The sequence below is a fragment of the Bactrocera neohumeralis genome, chromosome 3 (assembly GCF_024586455.1).
Source record: "Bactrocera neohumeralis isolate Rockhampton chromosome 3, APGP_CSIRO_Bneo_wtdbg2-racon-allhic-juicebox.fasta_v2, whole genome shotgun sequence".
Taxonomy (NCBI): domain Eukaryota; kingdom Metazoa; phylum Arthropoda; class Insecta; order Diptera; family Tephritidae; genus Bactrocera; species Bactrocera neohumeralis.
The window spans coordinates 12,191,935-12,215,300 of NC_065920.1; the positions used below are offsets into that span (position 1 = coordinate 12,191,935).

The window sequence follows — 23,366 nt, forward strand, 5'->3', positions numbered from 1 at the left end:
GTTTAGCAATAGGAAAATGAGCTACACAGCTTTCTTCCGTTGATATCGATAATTCAACCAAAAATGAGCTACACAGCTTTCATCTGTTGATATCGATAACGTATGCAGGTGTATGCGAATTAATCGATATATAAATTTAAATACGAAAATAACCAAAAAATGTGTGCGCAATATTATAAGTCTAGGATTATCAAAAAAAAATGTTATCGATAAATTGCAATCGATAAATTGTAATAAATAAATATCGATATATATAAAATTCAAATTTCTTCTCATAAAAGCAAAACTAAAAGCGATCAACAAATTTTTCACCCGATTCTATTGATAGTGTAAAAACATAATAATCGATATACAATTTTATACATACAAAAATTACCAATATTTGTATGCGAGAAAAATAAAGTTCTTAGATATTCAAAAAATATCTATAAATATCGATAACTTTTATTTTTATATCGATAGTGTATAAGCAAAATAGTCCACACACATTTTTATAAATACGAAAATTACCAAAATATATGTATATGCGCAAAAATTCTGAGATTATCAAAAAAATATCGATAAATATCGATAAATTGCAGTCGATAAATGTATTAATGCATGTATATAAATATGTAATAAAAATTTCTCTTCATAAATGCAAAACATTTTTTTATAATCGATTACTCTTAATTGAAAACATTTTTATAAAAAACGTTTTCCTTTGCTCAGCACATTAAATTGGAGCGTTATAATTCTAGCATAACTGTAACTACAAGAAAATATGAAATGAAAATCGTATGCCGAATTTGTCTAAAAAAAAACATTATTTGTCATTATAACCGATAAATATCGAAATAAAAATAAACAACAAAATACGTATTACGTATACAACAACACCCACAAATATCTCTCAGTGTTAACGGCGCATGTTGTGATCTACACCATCTCAGCGCTTCAACTGCTTCCCACAACGCCTAGCTTGACCACCCTCTCACCGTACACCGCTTCGACGGCGTCAACTCAACCACCTGTGCCTGATCGGCATCGATTGCGGCAGTGTTAATTTCTTTTAAACTTAATATTCTGCGGCATATGCCTGTTCGCGCATTCACACACCATCTCGCCGATGAGCATAACGAGCGAACAAGAGTTACAAGCTGACAAGTACGTTGCAAGCATACCGAACACCACATGCAGCATCCGCATAAACTTAAGATGATCACAACAATAACAACAGTACGAATTAAGCATATGTAACATATGCATTTATGCAAGAATGTGGCAGCCACCGGCAGCCGCACCAGTGATCTGATGTACCAATCAGCGGAAAAAATGCTACAATTCTGACACTCGTCTCATTACTTCATTAAAATTTTTAAACAACGCGCGAGTGTGGCAGCAAAAAGAATCGAAATAAAATATTTCGACATGAGAGATATGGGTGAACAGATGCAGCGCGATAACGTATGTGTATGTATGTGTGTGTTGACGGCTGTGCAGTTATAAATATGTATATGCGAATGTGGCCTTCATGCCGCCAACTGGTTAGCCTCCGCGCTACATATTCCCGTTAACAATAACGCCACTTTTATTGGCCACTGATTAATGGCTTTTTAATGAGTTGCATGCGAAGCTGGAAACGATGAGAGGAAGTTGAGCTTTTTTTTAAGTTTTTTTTTTTAAGTTTACTATTCGTTTCTTTTTTAATGGCTTGCTGTCAGCCTGAGATCTGTGTGAAAAATTTACTTATGTTTTGAAGTAACAGTTCAAATTCTGCATTTGTTGCAAGTAAGCACCTTGACATTTAAATGGCACTCCTTATGAGATGGTTGAGTTCAAAAATTAAGCTTTGATAAATTATGTGAAATTTTTTAACGAGAATTAATGGTTCTAATGTGGAATTTATTTACTTTAATTTATCAAATGTGAGCGTATATACATATGTATAAATTAAATTTGACACGAAGTTTGTAATACTCAGAAGGAACCGCCGAAGTAGAATCACTATAATATATAGCTGTCATACAAACTGACCTATGAAAATCATGTCCCTGTATGGAAAACTTTTTAATTTTACAAGATATCTTCATCAAATTGGGCATGAGCTATTCTTAAAAATGAAGCTACAATCTCCGAAAAAATGGTTCAGATCGGATCACAGTAGCGTATAGCTATCCATACAAACTGACCGATGAAAATCATGTCCCTGTATGGAAAACTTTTTAATTTTACAAGATATCTTCATCAAATTTGGCATGAGCTATTCTTCAAGGTGTCGCTGTAATCTCCGAAGAAATGGTTCAGATCGGATTACTATAGCATATAGCTGCCATACAAACTGACCAATGAAAATCATGTCCTTATATGGAAAACTTTTTAATTTGAAGATATACATATCTGCGAAATTTTACAAAGATTATTGGACAAAGCAACGATGTAATTCTATGCATAAGTTCCCTTTTTAACAACCTTTTTCAGCGTGTTCTCCCTTTCATTTCCTCAAGCATACAAAGTGGTGTTTTTTGCCTTACATTCCATTAACATATTATCGGCTTGTTATCAGGCTACACATCGCGCTGTTGTACAACTGTCCAAGTGGAAATCTGTAACAGATATCAATGTCACTGCTTCCCTGCATTTATTTGCATTGAAATTGCCATACGAACAGGTTGGCAAATTAAAGCCGTGGAATTTATTGCGCGAAATAAATTGAAGAAGCTGCAATGATTGCTTTTGCTATGATAATTGCTGTTGCTGGCAATAACATGTTTGCAAACATTTATACATTTTCACAAGCACAACGCTGATGCAAAGCGTTTTTACTGCTTGTGTTTGTTTTTTTTATTCAATAATTTTCTAGACTTGCTTATAGCTGTGCATTTTTCTGAATTTTATTGTTACTTGTTTCTACATTTAGACAATAAATCGCCACAATGGTCAGTCGCAACTAGTTAAACGAGTTTAAACAAACAATAAAATGCAGTAAAAAATCATAATAAATAAAACACAAAAAATAAAAAATTAAAAAAAAAAAAAAATTAAAAAAAAATTAAAAAAAAAAAAAAAAATAAATAAATAAAAAAGAAATATAAAAAAATATTAAAAAAAATTTAAAAAATGCAAAAATTTTAAATAAAAGATTGAAAGTGCAAAAAATTAAAATACAACGACAAATCAGTCATAAGTGAGTAATTTGCACACAAATAAATCGCCACGTTCACATTGCATTTGGTAAACGGCAAACGAGTGACAGGTTATAACTGCACGGGGAGGGACCAAAATTTGCGCAGAACGTGAGGCAGTAATACAGAAATGTGGCGCGGAAAGGGCAAGCGGCCGTTTGTGCTTTGTAATAAAAAATTATGGCCAACAATGTTTGCAAGTGGTTTGGTCTAAACTTGGCTGACTGCTGGCAGCAGGTGAATGACTGGCTTACATGCGCACGAGCAGACACATACACAGCTACACAGGCGCATGTTTACAATCGCTTACGCGCTGTTAAGCGTCGTTAAATGAGCGATTGATTGCTATTTGTGCAACATTGAATTAAAAATAGCCACAAATCGGTGCGCAATGAATCAACGCCGAAGAAGTGCAAAGAGGCACAAAGCAAAAGCAATACACGCAAACACAAAGCGCGCAACAAAATGCATTTGAGTCCAGCTGTGGAATGCTGGTTTTTCCTTTGTTTCCCATTGCGTTACAAGAAGGCAGCAACAAAGCGGTCTTCCTGCCGGCAACAGCGAACCCACCAAACAGCCACCACTTGCAAGCGCAGCTCATTGTTTATGCCAAGCGAGCGGCAGTGCTGTTTCCTTGCCACATGCAGTCACACACGCACACATACAAATTTGTGGCGCGCTGGCAGTTAAATGGAAAACATTACGCCTCCCAAACCGGAAATTTCACCTATTTCTTATTTGTGCAGCATGCTTTCCTTTTGCTTTACCCAAAGTTTCGTTATTTTATTTTTGTTCTTATTTTTACTACCGTTTGTTTTGTATTCACTTTGCAACGCATTTTTGTTGGCCAACTGGATTTCCTGCATTTCGTGAAAAGTCAAGCCAAACCAAGCGCAGACCTATTTGTCTGTTCGCGTTTAGCATGTTGTAGTTGTTGCTGTTACAATGTGCCAAAATGCAAAGAAAACATGTTTTTTTACAACACAATATATTTTAATTTTTGTTGTCAAGTTCATGCCGTTTTCGTAAACAGGTTTGTCGCTTAAGTCTTTCGTGTGCTCAATATGTTTTTAGTTGGATTTTTGCGTATTACTTAAATGTTGTTGATAGTAGGCGGAATTTTGTTAAACTTAATGAAAAATAAATAAAAAAAAATGTATTAGAAAAATTAAAAAATAATAAAAATTTTAAAATAAATAAATAAAAACAATAGATATTGAATCATTGCAAAGTAATGAAATGTAATGCAAAACATGTATTCCTTATTTAAAAAATATTATAAAAAAGTTTAAAAGTTCTTTATTAAATTTATTAGTAAATTTTCATTTCAAAAATTAATTTTTTTTTAATTAAAAAAAAAATTTTTTGTTACTTGAAAAAACAATAAAACAATACAGAAGGATTTTTAAAATCAGATTTCTATTTTCTTATTTTAAATATTTTTTTTTTTTTTGTAATATAACTTAACACAACTCCCAAAAATTTAAATTTTGCGTTTGACATCAGTTTTAAATAGTAAAGTTATTATATAATTGAATTGATAAAATTCAACTTTTTAAACTTTTGTATATTCTAGTTTTAGTTAAATATTAATTAGTCCAAACGTCGTTAAAATCATAAAGTTTTTACTGCTAACTGACTATGAGCAAAAGACTTAAGTCACGAACCTGCTATATTTTTTATTTTCATATTACAGTAGAGTGCGCATTTTACTATATTTATAAAAGAGTCTAGAAAAATATGAATTCGAAACCAATTTTAATTAATATCCGATAAAAACAAAAGACTTAAGACACTAACCTATTGAGTTCTTAGTTGTCTCCCTACAGCAAAGTACAGATTTTTTTATATGTATATGAAAAATGTTTGTGAAAATATGAATTCCAAACCTATTTTATTTAACTTCTAAGAAATTTCCGTTAAAGTCGAGTTTTAATTAAAAATATTTTGAATAATTAGAACTAATTAATTGGCTTTTATGCTCTTAATGCTTAATTTGAACACCAAAATATTTAATAAAATTTTTTAAACTTATGTATGCAATCATTCATTTAAATTTTTTTAAATTTTTTTTTATTATTTTTATATTTTTTTTTAGGTTTTTTTTGATATCATATAGGTAAATATATAATTTTTTTGAATTTTTGCAATTATTTTCTCTCCAATATTTTTTCCTACCATCATTTACTAACCTCAACCAGCTCATACACGCTAACCTATTATTAAATCATAACTTTGCCACAGCAGCTATTGTAAGGGGTGGTGCCAAACAACTTTCTTAGCTCAATTTGATCAACAATCTATGGTGGTTTCTTAGAAATATGCCCTGCATACATATAAGCACATACCATACTTCCTTCAAATAGTGAAAATTTTCAAAGGCGAAACAATTTCCAAAACATATCACAAATCAATGAGAGTCAATACATACGTGGCATACTCACATACATATAAATATCAGTCTATGCATATAACCTACGCTAATAATTTAATAAACACCCAAGAACCCAAAGCAACTGTATTTATGGGTGTTAAGCAGCTGTGGGGAAACTTCGATACCAGTATATGGCGAAAGCTTTCAACGCTCTTGCATAAGCACATTACACTAAGGCACTCAGGCGCGTAAACAAATCATGATTAGAAGGCATTGCGCTTGTTGCTGTGAAAATCGGCATCAAATTGGCGAACAAAATTTAGCTGAAAATCTTATAAGTGCACATATGCCCTCAGAATTTAAAATTTGTTCTTATTTTAGTTGAATGTTACTGTTGTTAGTGGAAGTAGTGCAACCCACAAACACTCTGTGTGCGCTTTCTTGGAACGTTCTTGCTGCAAATTTGTAGGGGTACAGGTTGACTTGCATTTTGGGATTATTTTTATTACTACTTGTTGATCGCTCAATTAAGTTAACATTTGGCTGAACGTTTATTTTCAAGTTGCAGCAGGCTAGAGCAAGCAGTAGCTTGAATTTTCGAAAATTATTTATTTTATTTTTTATTTCTGATATTTTTTTATTATATGAGGCAAGCAAGGTGATAGCTTTAGTAGTTATTAGTACATAGAACGAGCAGAACTTGCTAAACGTAACACAGCTGCCGATATTATGAGGCATATTTGGCAATGTGTAGATTTCTATGGTGATTACTAACACCCAGTTGGGTTTCGAATATGTATTCTTAAAAAAAGAAAACGTTAAACTACTAAAAAATATATAAAAAAAACCTGCGAATGTTAAAAATATGTTTACGTGTCAATTTCCGCTTTTGCAAGCAGTGACACTAATATTATTATTAACTTATATATATGTATGTACATATTTACAAATATATTGTTTCACACTTTTCTGCATAACAAAGACGACTTAATTCATGCACATGCAATTTGCATATGTTTCTTTAGCAATTTTTTCAATTTTTATTTATGTATTACTAGCATATTAGTTAATATATATACAAATTATAAATTTTATTAATAAAATTTATTTCATCTTGTTTATTTGCCTTACTAAAGCAACTTCTTCTATTTGTATACTTTTCGCGTTGCATAAATTATCAAAACTCCGTTTGTTTGGCCTCTTTCTTTGTTTGTATAACTGTTTACGTAAAATTAGCGAATGTCTTTTAAGCAAATTTTAAATGACCGATTTGGCAACTTGCTAAAATGGTTAGTGATGAGATCATTATTTTATTTAACTGTGAGTAAATAATTTGAAACTATATGAGCAGAAGACGCAAGTCGAAGATATATAGCTGTATAATACATATAAATATATTAATACTACATTTGTATACATGCTTATGTCTATTTGCTGCATTTTAGACTTTATAGCTCAGGTTTCTAGAAGATTAAAGAGCTTCTTTTTAAACTCCAAAAATTAATTTATTACCTGCCCAAGATTTAATACTTTTCTGTCCAAACCTGAGTTGTTTGATGGTCTCATAATGAAATACATTTATTTGGAAGCGGCATTATTTTAACTTGTTTTATTATAACAGTTTGAGAAAAACATTTTTTTCACATATGGTTTTTTTGATTTCGATTCAAAAAATCACCTAACATATTAAATTTTCGAAAAAACATTATTTCGAAAAAATTATTTCAAATTTTTAATTTTGAAATATTAAATTGTCTAAAAAAATTTCCAAAAAAATTAATTTCGAATTTTTAATTTTGAAATATGATTAAAAATAAGTAATAAATTTTCAAAAAAAATTTATTTCGAAAAAGTTAATTTCGAAAAAATAATTTATTTTGAAAAAAAAAATCATTTCGAAAAAAAATAATTTCAAAAAAAAAATTTTTCGAATTTTAATTTTGAAATATATTCAAATTTGTTTGTTATTTACAAATGTTTGCATAATTTTTTAAACTTTTTTTCTATTGCTTTCAATTTAATTTTTTTATTTCCATTTTTTTACCCATATAATTTTAGAAATTACTAGCAAATTGTGTAATAAATAGTAAAAAAAATAATTTTTATTCCTTGTGAAAACATTTCTTCCACTGTAACCATTCTTTTACTATAAACCAAACTATTTTACATATTTGAATTCCGGTTTTCTTTTTATTTTCTCTTAAATGCCGCTATTCACTTAGCAACACTGCAAATAAATGACAAACACCTTTTCTAACTGGCACTCTGTGCGTCTCAAGGTCTTTTGTATTGCAGTATGTTGAGTCGGTTGTTTTTGTTTGGGGTGTGCTACCATTTATATGCCGCAGATCACGCAGACACGGCACAAAGCTTACGAAATGCAAGCGATCGAACGTGACGAACGGACAAGCCTTCATTAGCAAAGCATTTGCATTTGCAAACATTACTCACTTTATGGCCAAATTGTATTTTGCGCATGGCTAAATGCTAATATTGTGCAATAAAATTTGGAATAATGAGAATATTTGTATCAAGAGCAGGCAAAAAGTAAATGTGAGTTTAATTTGTTTCAAAAACATGCGCGAAATAAAAAGTACAAAAAATAAATAAAAAAATAAATAAAAACACAAAATTAAACCAAAAATTTCAAAAATGGAATAAAATAAATTAAAATCTTTTAAATTATTAAAAATTTATTTGAAAAAATTACAAAAAAATATTTCTATACATTTTTTTATTTAAAAGTCATACAAACATTTATTAAAAATTATGGAAAAATCAAACAAAGTCAAATATTTTTTTTTTAGTTCGAAATTAGTTTGATAGTTTAATCCAATAATTAATATTCTTTTTGTAATTACTTACTCATTTTTTTTTTAATTTTTTCATATTTAGTAATTTAAATGCCTTGAAAAATAAAATTAAAAATATAATTTAAATAATTTCAAAATTTATAAAAAATTTAAAAATTTGTAACTTTTGCATTTTTTTTAATATTTACGCACAATTTTTTTTAGTTTTAATTATTTTTTGTGTTATTTAATTATTAAATCGTTTAAAGTAAAAAAAGTTACATTTAAAAAATTACCAAAAGTGAAGTCAATTCTTGGATGAAAAACTGACAAACAAATATAAAAATAAACATACACTTATGTATATGTTAGTCATGCCGTTCAACTTTTACGCCTTCTGCGCTCAATCAGGAATCAATCAAAACACTCATAACGCAATATCAAGTACTTCAGTAGCGCAACGTGCTTGCGTGTTTATTGCCTTACACACCCTAAAACAACCACTGTAGGTTCCATTTATTACTTTCGATGATATTATTTTATTTTTTAATATTTTCTACTGTTTCATGGTAACTACTCCACATTGCGCTACTTAACGCTCAGCGTACACACACCCTTCGAGTACGCCCCAGCAACAAACAGCAACTATTGTGCGGTAGTTTACGACTTTTAAATGAGTTGCTGGAAATACATATTATATATAGTATAAACTCATGTATAATTTATATTTGTATATATTTATATACGGTGTAGCAGCCCACCAGCCTGCAGTTGGCGTGCACCTTAGCCAATTGCATGCAAATTGCCAATGTAAAGTCATCAATAAGCGAGTTGTTATCAAATGACAAGTGCGTTGTTTAAGTCTTTTGTCTGGCGGTGAAGGTAAGCTAAGGGCGGCGACCTACTAGCAGAGTCTCCACAGCCTCTACAATTCACTACTCTCACTTGTTGCTGTGTTTCGCCTTGAATGTCGCCGGCAATTGGCAGCAGCTCCACATTTTATCCGGCTACCGACTGCGCCCGCACTCAATCTTATAATTTAGTATCACTTAATTGATAGACCTGCGTTACGCTTTGACTAATTAATAACACTTTTTCAATGTCAAGCTGTCGTGCTGCTGCATATGCGCACCGCTTTAAAGGGCTTGCCGCAGCTCCTCGGGCAACCAATTGTTGACTTTGCATACCCTTTGTCTTAGTCCAGCGTCCTTGCAACGCTGCTGTTGTCATCAAATGTCCAAAGTGGAGCTTAGTACTTGGCGGCCTGCAATGTGTTCGCTATTTTTATAAAAATCGTTGCATATTTTCTTCTAGCTCGCCAACCTCCGCGTTGTTCGCTCGCTTCCACCAGCACTGCGTGTAAAGTGCTTCATGCTTTCTACGCATTAAATGCCTGACAAGCTCGCATTTTTCACTGTGCTTTATTTAGCCACACGAAATAAATCACATCGCTTACTGTAGTCGCTTCGCCGTTGCGCATGCGCACAACGCTTTCGCAGAAAAATTGCACACGCACCGTTTTAGCATTTGTTGGCCGCCAGGCAATCGCTTATTTACCTACATGCTATTTGTTACGGCGTGTCTTTGAGCGATTTTCGATGGATTGTGCGTGCCACATGCGGCAGTGGCAGTTGAATGCGTGACTGATATTTTTGCAGAATTTATGTTTTTATTTATTTTTATTTTATTTATCTCTATTTTTCGATTCGCTTCTTGTGCCAACTGCTGCATTGTGTCAATCGATTTTGACTTCTTTGCCGTTATCTAAGCACTTAAACGTTTCAGTTTTGTATGCCAGTGAATGGGCATATAAAAGAGAAAGGATTTTTGTGCGCTTTTAGCTGCAAGCGCTGCTTTGTTGTTGTATTTTTACTGCCATATTGATATATTTTATTCTCGCAGTTCGATTTGTTAGCAATTAATTATGCTGACTTGAAAGTTGTTTTGCAATGCAAATAATGTTTGTTTGTTGTATTGCTATGGCGATTAACGGCGTTTTGAGACATATTTAGAGCAATCAAATGTCTCTGATTGGAGCCATAATTCATTCCTCTATAGTATTGATATATATTTGATAAAAATTAATAAATTTTGTTTTAAGAATTAATTTTCAAAAAGCGTATTTTTGCAAAAAAAAAACTTTGTAGAGTCTTTTAAGGATAATTTATTACAAAATGTAGATATATGAACTATTGTGAACGCATTTTTTTGTTGCAATGGCCACTTCTCGACTCAAAAATGTATTATTTTCAACTAAATTTCTGGTTTTAAGTTCCTAACCTCAAACCTCTCGTGCGACATTTGTTTTCATCAAAGACACAAACCAGAAACAGGTACAGAACTTGGGTTGAATGTGCTATTGAATGAGTGTGAATAAGTCAGAAAGCTACAAGAACAAAAAATATATGGACCATATAAATAAGGGACTTTGTATGAAAATTTAACTTCTCAAGCTTCGATTTGGGTTAAAAAATGTGAGTTTATTTCTTTCATATAATTTTCTTAAATTCCACAAACTGAGTCATACAAGTTGCAAAAAACAAGGTGCCATATGAGCGATACAAGCCAGCGTTATTCGGAGCAGTAAATTTCAATCTGATTAGCTTAACATGACAAAGTCAGTGGATTTTCACTGGAAAGTTTTAGGAGTGGCCAAGCTTTTGCAAATATGTCAGCACATAAGAATTTTTACCAAAAAGCAATATGAAAAAATTAAAAATATAAATACGTATAGAAATACAAAAAAAATATACAAACAAAAAAACAGTAATCAAAAACAAAAACAAAAAACAAAATAAGAAGTGAGGAGAAAGCCGAGCCAAATTTGATCTAGAGATAATTTGAAACTTACACTAACGCCTTTGCGCAATGACTGGTTGAATCATTTTTAATACAAATAAATTATGAAGAGAACTCAAATGAGAACTTGACAAAAACAGGCAAAAAAATTAAATTATTTTAATGTTTAAATTTAAAATTATTTTAAAAGTTATGCTCGTAAGCAAATAGTCAAGAGCTATACGCAATTTTAAACTTATTAATATGAAAGCTTTCAAAAAGCTATAAAAGAGCTATGCAATTTTAAACTTTTTAATAAGAAAGCTTTCATAGAGCTACTCTAAAGCTTTAAAAGAGCTACGTCATTTTAAAGTATAAAAGATGTCAGGAAGCTACCTCAAAGCTTTAAAATAGCCACGCAATCTTAAACTTATTAATATGAAAGCTTTCAAAAAGCTATTCTAAAGCTTTAAAAAAGCTACACAATTTTAAACTTATTAATGTGAAAGCTTTCAAAATCTACTCTAAAGCTTTAAAAGAGCTACGTCATTTTAAAGTATAAAAGCTGTCAGGAAGCTACCTCAAAGCTTTAAAATAGCTACGCTATCTTAAACTTATTAATATGAAAGCTTTCAAAAAGCTATTCTAAAGCTTTAAAAAAGCTACACAATTTTAAACTTATTAATTCGAAAACTCAAAAATTTACTTCAAAATTTTAAAATAGCTACGTAATCTCAAACTCATTAATATAAAAGCTTTCGAAAATCACGAGGAGATTTTTTTTTTGAATTCTCCAATATTACAAAACGCTGTAAATTCTTAGCACACAACAAAAATATCTGTCGAAAGATATTTCTATAAAATACAAATGCCACTAACTACACGCAAAAAGATCATAAATCACAAAACAAAACCAAAAAAAAATTATAATTGTGTGAGAAAAACCTCCAACGCTTCCTCCCGCCATTTAAATGCTTAACAAAACACAGCAATAAATAAAACTCATCATTAGATACATGATTTGTGATAAGCGGGCACTCACTTCCTCATTCTAGCGTGCATTGACAAATAGGCGAAATGACGGCGAACGAATTAAAAGTGAAGAACAATGGAAAAAGCAGAAAACAAAAGAAAAAACCAGCAGAAGAAAGTTGAAAATGTTGAAAAAACGAGCGAAAAACAAACCATACTTCTTCAAACATTTCAAATAGCGGCGCAAAGATGTCAAGCAGCGCATGGAACACACACACACATACACATGTATGGCTGTATACCGCTAACTGTCAATCAAGAGCCAGCAACACCGCTAGACTCATCAGCAGCAATTTCCTGCAGCGCTCAATTGGCCTGTCAGTGCTTTGCGGTTTACGACAAACACACATACATTTACTACATATATTTGGATGTGAAATATTTCCCACACAGTAATACATATGTACACAGAAATACATGTGCTCTTATAGGGCGCGAGTGCTGGCCGCCTTGTTGACATTAGCCGCCTGTGACAAAGGTGCTTTAATGACGAGCAACTGTCCGCCTGGCTCATTGAGTTCGCTTGGAATGCTTAACTATATGTGTTTATTTATATATAAGTATATATTTGTAGGCATATATTTATATGTATAAATAAAGTCTGTTTGCCGTGGTGTCATTTACCTGTTGTGGACGGACATTTAGCGCGCAAGTCAATGTGCGCTTGTAGTTTTGTTGCTGTTTTTGTATTTTTATTAACTTCACTGTTGTTGTTGTAGCTTTTTTGCATTTTGCCGACTCTCACTTAAGTTCTATCGCACGCTTCTATCGCCAGTAAGGCTCAAGCTGTGATTTTTCGCGCTTTTAATGCATTCTTTTATTTTTTTCCTTTTAAATTTTTTTATTTATTTATATACAATAGTAGTACATAGTGTATATTGTTACCTAAAATGCAAAATAACGTAACATCACTTTTTATAAGTTTACAAACAAAGAAAAAATGATATAATAGAAACCATTTACATTAAAAAAAAATTAGAAATTGTTATAAAATGGTTATAAATTGGTTAGTATATCTGACAACGATTTTCAATTTTTTTTTTGATGATACGTTGCTTTGCATTTTATGTGACGATATGTACATATATTTCTTTTTTCACAAATTCAGAATGGCATTTGCTTTAACTTTGTACTTTCAAATTTTTTTTTTTTTTCAAATTCCATTTTTTATTGCCAGCGCGCTTGTACGCTCGTCTTGTGTACATATCTCAGGCAGTTAAAAATGTTTCAGCTAGTTCTTCTGTAAATACATACATACACACATATGTATGTATGTATATACTTATGTATTTACGCGCATACGGAAGCGTGTTTGAAATTTTAATTCCCTACAATTTCAATGTGTAATTACAATATTCTACAATTTAGCTGCTTCAACACAGTGATTACACGTCTGCTTACCTTTTTTGCCAATTTTATTTTTTTAATTTTTTTTTCAACGATTTCTACATAGCAATTTGTATTGCTTTAGCGCTTTAGAAGTGACTTTCATTCATTTGAATTTTTTTATTCTTGTCTTTATGCATATTTTTTTAGTTTTTTTTTTTTTTTTTTTTATTTTTTTTTTTTTTATTATTTTTTTTAATTTTTTTATTTTTTTTAATTTTATGATTTTTTTTTTTATTATTTTTTTTAAATTTTATTATTTTTTTTAATTTTATTATTTTTTTTTTTAATTTTATTAATTTATTTTTCTATTTTATTCCTTCTTTTTTTCAACAGTTGTAGCAAAGTGGCGATAATTACCGCCACTTATGTTTGCTTATTTATTTATAGCCACTCATCTGCTCATGCGCGCTTTGCTCAATAGCTGTTATTGCGCAAACTCGTCTATAATTCATATTATTTGCATAGCTGCTAAATGCATTTATGAAAATTATTTATAGCAATTTACTGATTTTCGTTATCTAATTGTATATGTTTTTTTCTTTCTTTGCAGCAAAAATGAGAATATTTTTGCCACTAGTCACGTGGATAGTGCTACTTTCGAGTACAGTAAGTATTTTGCGTATTTCTAAAAGCTATTATTATAAGTAAAAAATTAGTGGTGTAAGTAGGAAGTCTACAATTAATGCCATTATTTAAATGTTGTTGTGGTAATTATGTGTTAAAAGCATTAAGAAGGTTGATTAAGAAGAATTAAAGAAATCAGCATTAAAATTGTGAATATTCTAAGAATTAAAAACGTTTACATAAGACTACTAGAGCGGGGCGATTTTTTTTTCTATAAAATCGCGCAGGCGGGAAATGCGCTTTAGACCTTTTCGAGCAATTTTGCCCAAGAAACTATGGTTCTAAAACCGGCTTAAAGCCAACGGTTTCTTATGCGAAGTTTTCTAGGGATTATAAAAATTTGTGCCTCATTTGTTGATATATTGCAAAGAAATTTAATACATATTCACAAGGAATTTTAATTGTTAAGTCACAAAAAAATTATTGTTCATGTCTTTGAACGATTTAACCCGATTTTTTCGTTTAACTCAGTATTAGAACATCTAATCTGACATATAAACTAAGGAATGTACTAAGATTTAAAGAATTTGAAAAATTCTATTTCATCATTGGCATCTACAATTAAATACCCGCGTGCTTACATCGAACGGCACCAAGCTATTTCAGTAGTAGCCATCTAATTTTAACAAGCCACAGTTAAAAAAATCTTAGTCTTTATTGTTGCTGCAATCGCTTAAGATCTATGTACACAAAGCAAACACAAACACTTATAAACAAACAATACTTCAGTTTGTATGCATTTACAAGAGCTTGATTAACAAACCTCTCGATGAAAATGACTACCTTACAGTCACCTATATATATATGTACATATATTTTCATGAATGTGTGTATGTATGGCTGTGTTACTACAAAACTTCGCTTGTTAGATTTGTACATAAACTATTTGATTAAATGTCTATTCGTAGAACTTCAAAGATATTTCAAAGCAAACCACCACAAAACTTACTTAAAGAGCTGAAATTATGGCATTTTTGTAAGCAACCAACTTGTCTTTGATTTCTAATACGCTTCTAATCAAAACTTCCACACAAAAAGCAAAGCAGCAATTATTTTGTTTTTCTTTTTCTTCTATACATATATTCTTTGTCATTGTTGTACATTTAATCAGCCAACTATTGTTCAAAGTCAACAAAGCCAGCTATTAGCTGAAGAATGTAGTAAGCGGTAGCATTAAGGCTTCTTTAATATGTAATAAAAGCGAAAAAATAGATATGCTCTGCAGTGTAAAGCAAATTTTAAATTATTGTTGTTGATGCAGGTGAACTGAGCTACCCAGAAATTATTTTAGTATTGTAAAATTAATGCTTGATGTAAGGGGGAAGCTCATATATTTGTATGTGATAAAAGACTTAAGCGACGAACCTGTTGTGGTGCAATGAGATTTTTTTTGTCTGAGTTGGTTAACAAGACTAAGTGGGTCATATGCAACGAAACTAGCTAAAAAGCGCAAATATTAATTTGTGGTTATATAGAAATTCGGTCTGTAGTTCTATTATAAAGCTCTAAGGCCTCTCTGAGTGATTTTTGAGCATCTATCTTAAGTATGAATTAATAGGCATGATGTAGATATAATATATTGGTTTCGTGCCCTTATAAAAAAAATAATTTCATTTAATAAGAGAAATTCTCTCTGAAACTATCCTATCACTTTTATCAGCAATTTCGACATCAACTTTACTGCTGATTACTTTAGAGACTCAGCAAACGTGATCACAGCAAATGTGATGGCAGCATGAGTCAAGCTGAGGTGGCTTTTCTAACCACTTCTAACTAATTCAGGGTAACTTATGGTATTCTAAAAATATTGTTTTGTGCAATATTCTCTTATGACTCATATTGCTAACTGACTAACTGTGGAATTTGTAGCTATACAAGCACTTATAAGTCAAACAATGAAACCCAAATACAGATTAGATGACCATACTCCAATTTCCCAGAAAGCGAAATCCCAGCAACAAATCTCAGAAGTACACTTCGAAGTCCTTGCAAAGTCTTACAACGTAAAAAATTCTAAGGAAAATGTAATTTATTTGAATCAATAATGAAAGCGGCTGCTTACTCAAGCATCAACTGACGAGCAAAAGCGAAGCTAACTAAAACTAACAACAACTCAAGCAATAAAGATGCCACTGAGTAAGAAATAGAAATGGAAAGAGAATAAATTAATCAACTTAGCTAAGGCTTGACCTTACAGAAATGTTAAATGAACTATAAAATTAACTCTTGAAAGAGATAAAGCTGCAATTAACAGCGTCTAACGGTGCTAGAAATTGAATAGTTCATCAAAGTTAGACACAATAAGTAAATAGAAGTTTAGTGTTATATGTATGTATGTTGGTTGGTCAATAAGAATTTGTATATAATTGCATACATAATATTTGCTGCGATTTCGCTGAAGCCATAAATTTTAAATGAGTTCGCAGAAATCGATAACTATTAAAACCAGCAAGCATTTTTCGACACGTTTTCCTTCGAAACTCCGAAGAAAGTTCATTATACGCAGATTTACATGAGTTTATGTGAAAGCTTTGAAAGCTAGAAAAATTATATATTTTGTGAATTTCGCAAACAATAAACAAGCGCTGAATGAAGTAATTAAGAGCAGTTGACGCACGCAAAAAATTAAATAAAAAAAAATATTTCACTACGAAAAGCAAATCTGCTCAATCTGCATATTTCTAATGAGCCACGACACAGGCGGACACAATCCAGCTCCGCTCACAGCATTTGCGCAAAAATTCAGAAATTTTTGAAAATAGGTAAATGTGTTACTGGCGAGTGGGAAGCAGAACACAACAAAAGCAACAACAATAAATTTATCTTTCTGCCCAACCAACTGCCAAAAGCGGCGAAATGGCAAAGAAAAGAAAGCGCGACTTGAAAAGTTGAACCATCAACAACAATGTGGTGTTAGAAAAGTAAAACCACAAAAAATACAAAACAAACAACAACAACAAAATAAATGACAAACACTCGATCGCTGTCAGTTGGTTCACAAGACGTAAACGCAATGCCGACAGCGGGAGCGGTCAACGACTGCGGTCGCTGACAAAGCTGACATGTACACGCACACACTTTTACATACATACTCATACACATAGAAACGCACAAAAGCGACAAAGTATGATGAATATTTTGTAACTTGACCGCTGAAATGCGAAAATCCCAACTAATGAATAGCCAGCCAACAACAACAGCAATAATAGCGTCAACGTAATGCACAAAAATAGCCATCCTAGCGGTAAGATAAAAACAAAAACATACCAAAGGAAAGGTGAAATAAGCAAATAGCGAAGATAGTCATCGATTTGTTGCACACAGATGCCAAAAGACGAATTTCGAAACGCATAGTTGCGAAAGATGATGTGAAATTTTTGGATTTTTTTAATTTCTTAAAATGCGTTTGATCAAGGGAAAAAAGGGTTTAGTTAATTGCGCTTTATAGCTATTTCTGACAGTTAAGGTTACGTTAGGTTTTTCTATGTTACGTAAAGTTAGGTTATGTTACGTTAAGTTATGCAAAGTTAAGTTAAATTGTGTTAGATTAAATGCAGTTTGGTTTTAATGACAATATGTTATGCTACGTTAAGTAATGTTATGTTATGTTACGTTAAGTTTTATTAAGTTATTTTATGCTAAATTCAGTTTTATTTTAATGACGTCACATCATGTTACGTTAAGTAGTGTTGTGCTAAGTCAACTGATGCTATGTTACGTTAAGTTTTATTAAGTTAAGTAATATAACTGCTTAATTTAAGTTTTCTTTTAATGGCGTTATATTTTCCTACGTTAATTAGTGTTATGTTAAGTTGAGTTATGTTTTGTTACGTTAAGTTTATTTAAGTTAAGTTTAATTTTGTTACCAAATGATTTTAGGTTGTTTACTGTTATGTTACGCAAAACTATGCAAATTTGTGAAATAAAGCAGGAAATTTTTGTATTCATTGCATTATATTCCTATTAAATATTATCACTCAACACACAACTTTTGTATACAGAAAGACTAAGAATATTTAAGATCAACACTTGCAAGTCAAGCACTCTCCCGTAATAATGCGTTGGTTATAATGAAAAAAAAATATCAAAAACGCTTAAACAAACTCTTACAACAACAACTACTCTCAGCGACACACCAAACAACAAGCCAATCAAGCAGCTACAACAGGCATTAATTATTAGCTCGTAGTAACGCAAAGCTTGAAAATATACATACAAACATACGTATTTGCCAGTTATATAGTTGTATAATGTGTGTGTATAATGCACACAACGAAAACGCGCGCACAAATTGCCAATTGGTTTAATATCCAAGTAGAAAGGTTATTGACTTATTTTTTACTGTTAGTCTTCTTACTTCCCCTCTGTTTTCATTTGTTGTTGTTATTGTGGTCTTGTGTCTATATTATTAACTGCCAATTAATTTTGTCATCGTTCGGAATTAGTCGTCCGCAGTCAGCGACGCTTTCGCAATTCCTTTTTCGACTTTGCCAAAGAGGGTTCAATAGACAACTAATGTAATTAACCGTTAACAAAGTGATAACTTACATAATTTGCAGCGAATAGAAAAAAGCAATTATTAATTGTTACTTTAACGGTATGCGCATAAATAAGCTGCGACCGTGTTGCTGAAGTTACATACATATGTATGTATGTCATGTTAAAAAATATTTTTGTTACTTTATTGTGTAAAAGTTTAAATTGAGTTTATTTATTTACTTTTTTTTTGTAATTTATTTAATTATTATTTTTTTTTTTATTTCTTTAATAACGATAATTTTTGAACACACGGTAATATAAATGTTATGTTAACTAGTTATTATTCTCCCTAACTTTTGCAAAGCTTATGTTGTATTTCGCGCACATATGTAAAAATAAAAAAAAATTTAAAAAAATTTAAAAAAATTTAAATTTTAATTTAAAAAAAGTAATTAAAAAAATTAATTTGTTTTTATTTTAAAAAAAATTTAAATGAACGTTACATACAAAACTATTCAATAAAAGACAACCATATGTAAAACTTTAAAAAATTCAAAAAGAAATTTAAAAAATAAAAAAAAAATTTTAATAATTTAAATATTTTTTTTTAATTAAAAAAAAATTTAAATGAATTCTTCATGAAAATTATATAGTTTTAAAGGCCACCCATCTCTAATTTCTATCTATTACAAAAATTAGTTATTGTTTTTCTCTTCGAGCAAATACTCTTATAGGCAACGAAAGACTTAAGCGCCGAACTTGCTTCCCTTTTAACTGATGAATTTCCTTTTATTGCTTATTAGCACATAATTTCACTGCTTAATGTTGCATAAATAACATATAACACAGTAATATGAAATTATTTTACTTAAAAGCAAAAAATAAGCTAAAATGCTATTTTTTTTCAATTTCGTGAAAATTCTGCCAAAATCGGTTTCAAATTTTAGTGCACGAATTTTCTTGCCTAAAAATTTTTTTTTGTGCTTTGGTTTGGGATTTCAGTGAACTAAATAATTATTTTCAAGCAATACTGTACACAAAACTCGCCTCAAAAATATATATTTTTTTACCTAAATCATCTTTGAAGCCTTACTTACTAAGGAGAAACCGCATATAATTCTTTCAAATTATATTAAAAATTAGTTTGAAAACTTAATGACACATTCATAAATATTCTTTACAAAAGATCGTAATATATTAATTATATATTTTTTATAAAAAAAAATGAAAAATACATTTTTGATAAAAATAATTTTTTACCGTTAAGTTGCTAACTGATCAAATCTTCTCCTGAAATTTCTGTCTCCAACACACAAATATTATTTTTATTAGTAACTTTATATATTTTTTTGCATTTTTGCCATAAACACGCATGCGTTCATCAAAACAACTACAACCAGCAATTATTTGGTGTTAATTAAGTTAAAAAACAAGAATGTGAAGTGCAGCAACTAATTATTTAATAGCTGTGTGAATATACACACATATTTGTGACAAAAAAATCGAGCATAAAAATTGATATAATTCCAGCTTTCTAACACAAAAATCATAAAAGTAGCAGAAATTAGTGCAAGGCACGCGATTGAAGCTTTTATGGCATAGCGATACAAAACCAAAGGAACTGCAGCGACACATCTAATTTTTATACACATATACATATGTACATAGCTAAAATATATGGTACATATGTATATGTATATATTGTATAATAACTTTATACATATGTGTGTACATATGTATGTAACTAACTCCAGTTGACAGCTGCAACTGAGACCAGAGGTTGGTTTAGAAACCACGTTGCTTACAATTATAACGGTAACTATTGTTCACCCTCTTTAGCTTTTCTATATCGCTGCCTTTAAAGCAGCTCAAGCTCATGCTTTCAATGCAAAGGTTGCACTGCCTGCGGAACGTTGAAGAAAATAAACTAATCACACACATACACACACACTCACACGTAATATTGCAAAATCTAATATAGATGTGCTCATTTACTGGCTGAAACACGTATGCACTTGTTTTAATGCTTTTAATTGCCAGCGCGACTGCACTTGACAAAGCTGCTGCCGTTCGTGGCATCGGTTGCGCGACTGCGGCACGAGTTGTTGGCAGCAATGTCATGGGAGCACTTTGTTGCGCGGCATTGTCTGCGATTTATTTTTAATTATTATTGATGTTGTTGTGGTTTTTATTAGCACAGCTTGGTGTTGTGCGGTTGTTGAGAAATTGTTGTTGCATTTTGACAATCATCGCTTTTGATTTTTTTCATTGCGTTTTTCAATACATGCACGTAATGTGAGCAATAAAGCAAAAAAAAAAAGAAACAGTTTTGGGCATAGAATTGGAAATAGTTTAAATTTTAATAAAAAGAATTAATTAGTGGTTATTAGAAATTTAAATTTAAAAAATTATAAAAATAATTAAAAATATTTACATACATATGTATGTAACTAGAAAAAAATTAAAACAAATATATTTTGGATATAAAAATTGTTTCTTTAATAATTAAATTTTTTTATCAAATTATAACTTGTCTCATTTATCTTTAATAATTAAATTTTTTAATTTTTATAAAATTAAGTTTTTATGAGATTAAAATTTGTATAATTTGTGGTTTTATATTTATTCATATTTAAAATTTATATTTAAATTTTCATAATTTATTTTTAATTTTTATTAATTTAATTTTATTTACTATTTTTTTTTAATTTTATTATACTTGTGTAATATTAAAATTTGTATAATTTATGGTTTTATAATATTAATATTTAAATTTAAAATTTAAATTTTTATAATTTATTTTTTAGTTTTTATTAATTTAATTTTTTTTTCACATTATTCATCTTTTGTGAGATTAGAATTTGTATAATTTATAGTTTATATTCTTTAATATTTAAAAATAAAATTAAAATTTTTATCATTTATTTTTAATTTTTATTAATTTAATTTTTTATTTTTTTTTTTTAATTTTAAATTATTGTAGGATGAAAATTTTTATAATTTATTTTTTAATTTTTATTAATTTAATTTTATTTAATATTTTTTTTTTAATATATTTTTGTAGAATTAAAATTTAAGTTTTTATTAATTATTATTTAATTTTTATTAATTTAATTTTGTTTATAATTATTTTTTTTTTTTTTGTGTGTAAATACAAAAATTTTTTAATTTTTCCACAAAAAGTTTTCTTCGAAAAAATTACAAACTGTGCACATTACAATGCCAGCAACTGTTATCTGCCAACAACTAAAAGTGCAGTAGCATTAAAGCAATGATGAGCTTTTTATCTAATAGCATATAAAAACATAACACAAGTCTAAAAACAACGCAGCAGCTAACTAATGTTGTTTTTGTTGTTGTTGCACATATCTAATGAATAAATTTGCAAATTTTTTCAACTCATTTACGAAGCAGCATGCCTGACACAAGGTCACTATTATAGATTACTTTAGCAGATTTTTTACGCTGCCATAACACACATACAAGGGCGCATACGAGCGCACATTGCAACCACACTTATTGCACCGATATTTGACAACAATGTCGAAAGACAACAACAACGGTAAAACAATTGCAATAGCACTTAATTGCCGCAGTGTCAATGGAAGGCATGTGGCAGCTCGTGTCTAACGCGCGTTCACACAAAAACAATGCCAAGCAATGCGGTGATGTCTGTCTGTCAAAGCAGTCAGTCAGTTAGTCAGTCAATCGCACAGTCAGTGTCAGCTGATAAAATCGGCGCATCCACAAACTTGAACTTGACAGACGCTGCTGCTTGAAAGAAGTATGGATGGATTTTTGTATGTATGTGGCATGTGGTGATGGCCGCTGGCAAAGCGTGCGGCAGTGTGCGAAAGTCAATAGCCTCTGCGGTTTCAGGCAGCCAATTGCTGCTGGAAAAATCGATTCTCACACGCTTGTGTAGTTATTGAAATATTTCACATGATTTTCATTTTTCTTGGTGAATTTGCAATTTTGCGCTCATTTGTGGTACAAGTATATGAGTTAGCATATGCTAACAATTATACTATATACGGTGTTATATTTTCGTTAAATATTTAGAAAATGTTCAAAAACTAGTTTAACGCCTGTGAAAATTATTTTTCTGCCAAAGGTTATAAAGGTTTATAGTTCAACCTTATTCAACTAATTTCCCTTTAAGTCACTGTGATGCCATATCTATAGGCTTAACGCCAGTCTCTTACTTGCTCGTGTTTTATATTTATTTTATATTATTAAATTGTTTTTTGTATACTCGTACGTCATTGTTAGAACATTCTCAATTGAAACTGAAGTCTACATAGCCATTAATTTTTGCATTATCCGAAGAAAACGAGCAACGAAGCGTAACAATTCAGCATGCAAAAGTTGTGAAGAAAAATTTAACAAAACAAAAAATAAAAAAAAAACACTTAGCATGAGCTATTGTTAGAGATCTTTTTTTTTAATAAAAATAAATAAAAACAAAAACGTTAAATTCAGTTGCTACGAAGCTAAAATACGGTTAACCAATATAAGGATGCCTTACAAGAACCTGGTTTTGAGCGGTTAATTCGTATGGCAGCTACATATATGCTACAGTGATCCGATCTGAGCAATTTTTTCGGAAATTACATTGTTCTCTTGGACCATAACTCATGCCAAGTTTGGTGAAGTTATCTCATCAAATGAGAAAGTTTTCCATACAAGCACCTGATTTCGATTCGAAATACTACAGTGATCCGGTCTGAACCA

At 30.5% G+C, this 23,366-nt stretch overlaps 1 protein-coding gene and 1 long non-coding RNA gene across 2 annotated transcripts in view; one reads left to right on the top strand and one right to left on the bottom strand.

Annotated features, from left to right (window-relative positions):
• The window catches only part of LOC126753595 (uncharacterized), a 156,289-nt gene that overhangs the window by 64,097 nt on the left and 68,826 nt on the right, over nucleotides 1-23,366 (bottom strand). The window lies entirely within an intron of this gene.
• LOC126753594 (uncharacterized) overlaps nucleotides 1-23,366 on the top strand; it is a 203,521-nt gene that overhangs the window by 54,628 nt on the left and 125,527 nt on the right. The window contains 1 exon segment of the mRNA XM_050465148.1: nucleotides 14,080-14,135. Within this exon segment, the coding sequence (XP_050321105.1) occupies nucleotides 14,085-14,135 (51 nt within the window). The 5' untranslated portion in view covers nucleotides 14,080-14,084.